Genomic DNA, 2,500 nt, shown 5'->3' with positions numbered 1-2,500 from the left:
AAGGTCCCTCATCTCCTAATTGGCGAGATAAGCTACTGCCGGTCATTTAAACATCCGTGCCGTTTTTATGTCTCCCTAATGACTCCGCTCCGGATGTCACTCCACTGCTGCAGCCGCAGTTGGCACACAGACGACTGGCTACTGTTATAATCACCCCAGCGAGGAGGGCAAAGAGTTCAGGGAGGACACAGATAAGGGCCGGGTTTCCCAGAATCGTTAAGAAGCTCTTAAGTGCTAAGAACTTCTTAGGAGCGTTCTTAGAACGTTCTTACAACGCTCCTAAGAAGTTCTTAGCACTTTAAGAGCTTCTTAACAATTCTGGGAAACCCGGCCAAGGTTGGGGAAGGGACATATCAACAAGATCTCTTTCACATGTGCGGGTGCATCCAGGGTCTCCAACAGATAAGGACTAATAAGTCTGTTTGAAGCAGTGCTGAACGCAACCTTCAAAGATGCACGTGTCAGCATTTCCTGCGAGGCAAATGGGCCCTTGTGGAGAGTGAGCAGTAGCACTTTCGAGAGATTAACATAGATTAGGGTACAAAAGGTTAGCAGGGCAACCCGTTCTGAGTATTCGTCATACTGAGTACTTGTAAGGGCAACCCATATGCCCCAATCGTTTTCAGTCTATTTCATTAAAGGAATAAGAGGAAAAAACTCACTTTTGAAATGAAGCACCCACCCTTTCATTGATTAACAGTCATACTGTATAATGTATAATTAGCACATGGTAAGGTTACATTCACTCAATTCTATTCCATTCAATTGAGTCATTTTTAATTTTAATTCAATATGATTAGGTTGATTTCAAGATGCTATTGTTAAAAGAACATCAGAGCAATCTTGTTACAATACTTAAGATAATAGATTTTCAGGAAAATGAACGAATTAACAGTTTTCATTTAGCTATTTGTCTGTCTAAACATTTAGATCTCATTCAGTTCAATATTAACATTGTAACTATTGCAGTTGACTGTCCTCTTAGTTAAATCAATTAATTTGAAAAAGGAGAGTCTCAAGGAATGTGGGTCTGTGATGTCACTTCCCCTCACCTGTCGGCTGGCGTCCAGCGCCCCTGACTGCAGGGCCCAGGCTGACACTGTGTTGAAGCCTTTCACCACAGACGCTCCAGGAACCAGGCTGCTCAGGTACTCGGCATTGGATTGTGGGAACTGGCCCCTCTTCAGGTTGTTGCTGATGTCCACCAGCACCTTGCCCTCGAGAGCAGGGGTTAGCGATGTCAGGAAGTCATAGTGATTTCGCCGGACGGCTATAAAGATCACCTGAGCCATCTGAGCTGCCTCTGTGTGGGTCATGACCTTTGAACCCTTGGGCACCAGTGCCGAGTTCTTGAGGTCACGTGACCCAAACACGACCTCATATCCTGCCTGGAGCAGACGAAGCCCCAGAGAGCGTCCAAAGTCTCCAGTGCCAAAAATGCACACCGTCCCCTGCTTACGCTCCCCAGTCATAATCACCTACACAGGCATAGGAAGACACAAATGCACACATACACAACACAAAGTCCAAGTGAGATGGAAGATTGCACTCAAAGAAATTCAAAGAAATTCCTCCCAGCAAAGCGCCTTCAATAAAGCGATTCTCTCCATTTAAACGGGAACGTCACACATTTTTCAGTCCCGCACTCAGATCTCACCGAGAAAAAGGAATCTAACAATGAAAGTCATATTACACAAACCTTGGTCAACAGACAGGACAGGCAGTTTTGAATGTGAAAGTAAAGCCCTTCATGAATATTCCTCATTTCTGTTTATGAATATTTTAGTGCCATCAATGAGAATTCCTGTCCATCGCCAAGTGAGCATCTCTGTTTGTGGTGTCTCTTTGCCAGAATCAAGGTCACATTTGATGGTAACTTTTAGAAAGGTCTTACTGGAGGGATTAGTGATTCTTCACTCAGAGAAAACCAATTCAGATCCTATTATGCTAAGTACGACTCCTAGAGTGTTTTTAAAATTCCCACTTGTAAAGTCTTGCATGGCAATGAACAATAATGAGTGTTTTTATTTACTCGAAAATTGTTTAGAGGGATTTGGCGGTGTGAAGTGTAATGGGTGTGTGATGTACATTTGTAACTTAGCATGATGTTTGAGATGCAAAAAAGAATGATTTGCATTCAGCAATGAATGCGCTCAGCTTTACATTTCAATAGTTGTTTATTATAAAGTTGATTGTGGATAATTATGCACGTGTATAATCTGAAAGATGTACAGAATCACAATATGCTAAATGTACTTTAAAATAACCATATATCGGATTTTGCATCACATAGCAAAGTTATGAAGTTTTCTGCAGGAGTTTCACTTTTTTCTTTTACTGTTGCTTGTACTTGCACCAGTGCTTTTTACTTCACCACAGAACAGACATGCAATCTGATAGGCATCCTTCAAACCCTTTGTAAATACAGTAGACTATTAGACAGTATTAGACTTCTAAAGTACTTCTAAGGTATAGGTACTGTAAGCATGAAGGTACCCAA

General features: G+C 42.0%; 1 protein-coding gene across 1 annotated transcript in view; it reads right to left on the bottom strand.

Moving 5' to 3' along the window:
* The window catches only part of LOC134083408 (metalloreductase STEAP4-like), a 6,273-nt gene that overhangs the window by 3,673 nt on the left and 100 nt on the right, over nt 1-2,500 (bottom strand). The window contains exon 2 of the mRNA XM_062539735.1: nt 1,053-1,478. Within this exon, the coding sequence (XP_062395719.1) occupies nt 1,053-1,478 (426 nt within the window). The remainder of the gene's footprint in view (nt 1-1,052; nt 1,479-2,500) is intronic.

This window comes from Sardina pilchardus, chromosome 6 (genome assembly GCF_963854185.1).
Source record: "Sardina pilchardus chromosome 6, fSarPil1.1, whole genome shotgun sequence".
Lineage (NCBI taxonomy): Eukaryota > Metazoa > Chordata > Actinopteri > Clupeiformes > Clupeidae > Sardina > Sardina pilchardus.
The sequence above is the reverse complement of the archived record's forward strand: the minus strand, read 5'-3'. Positions and strand labels throughout refer to the sequence as shown.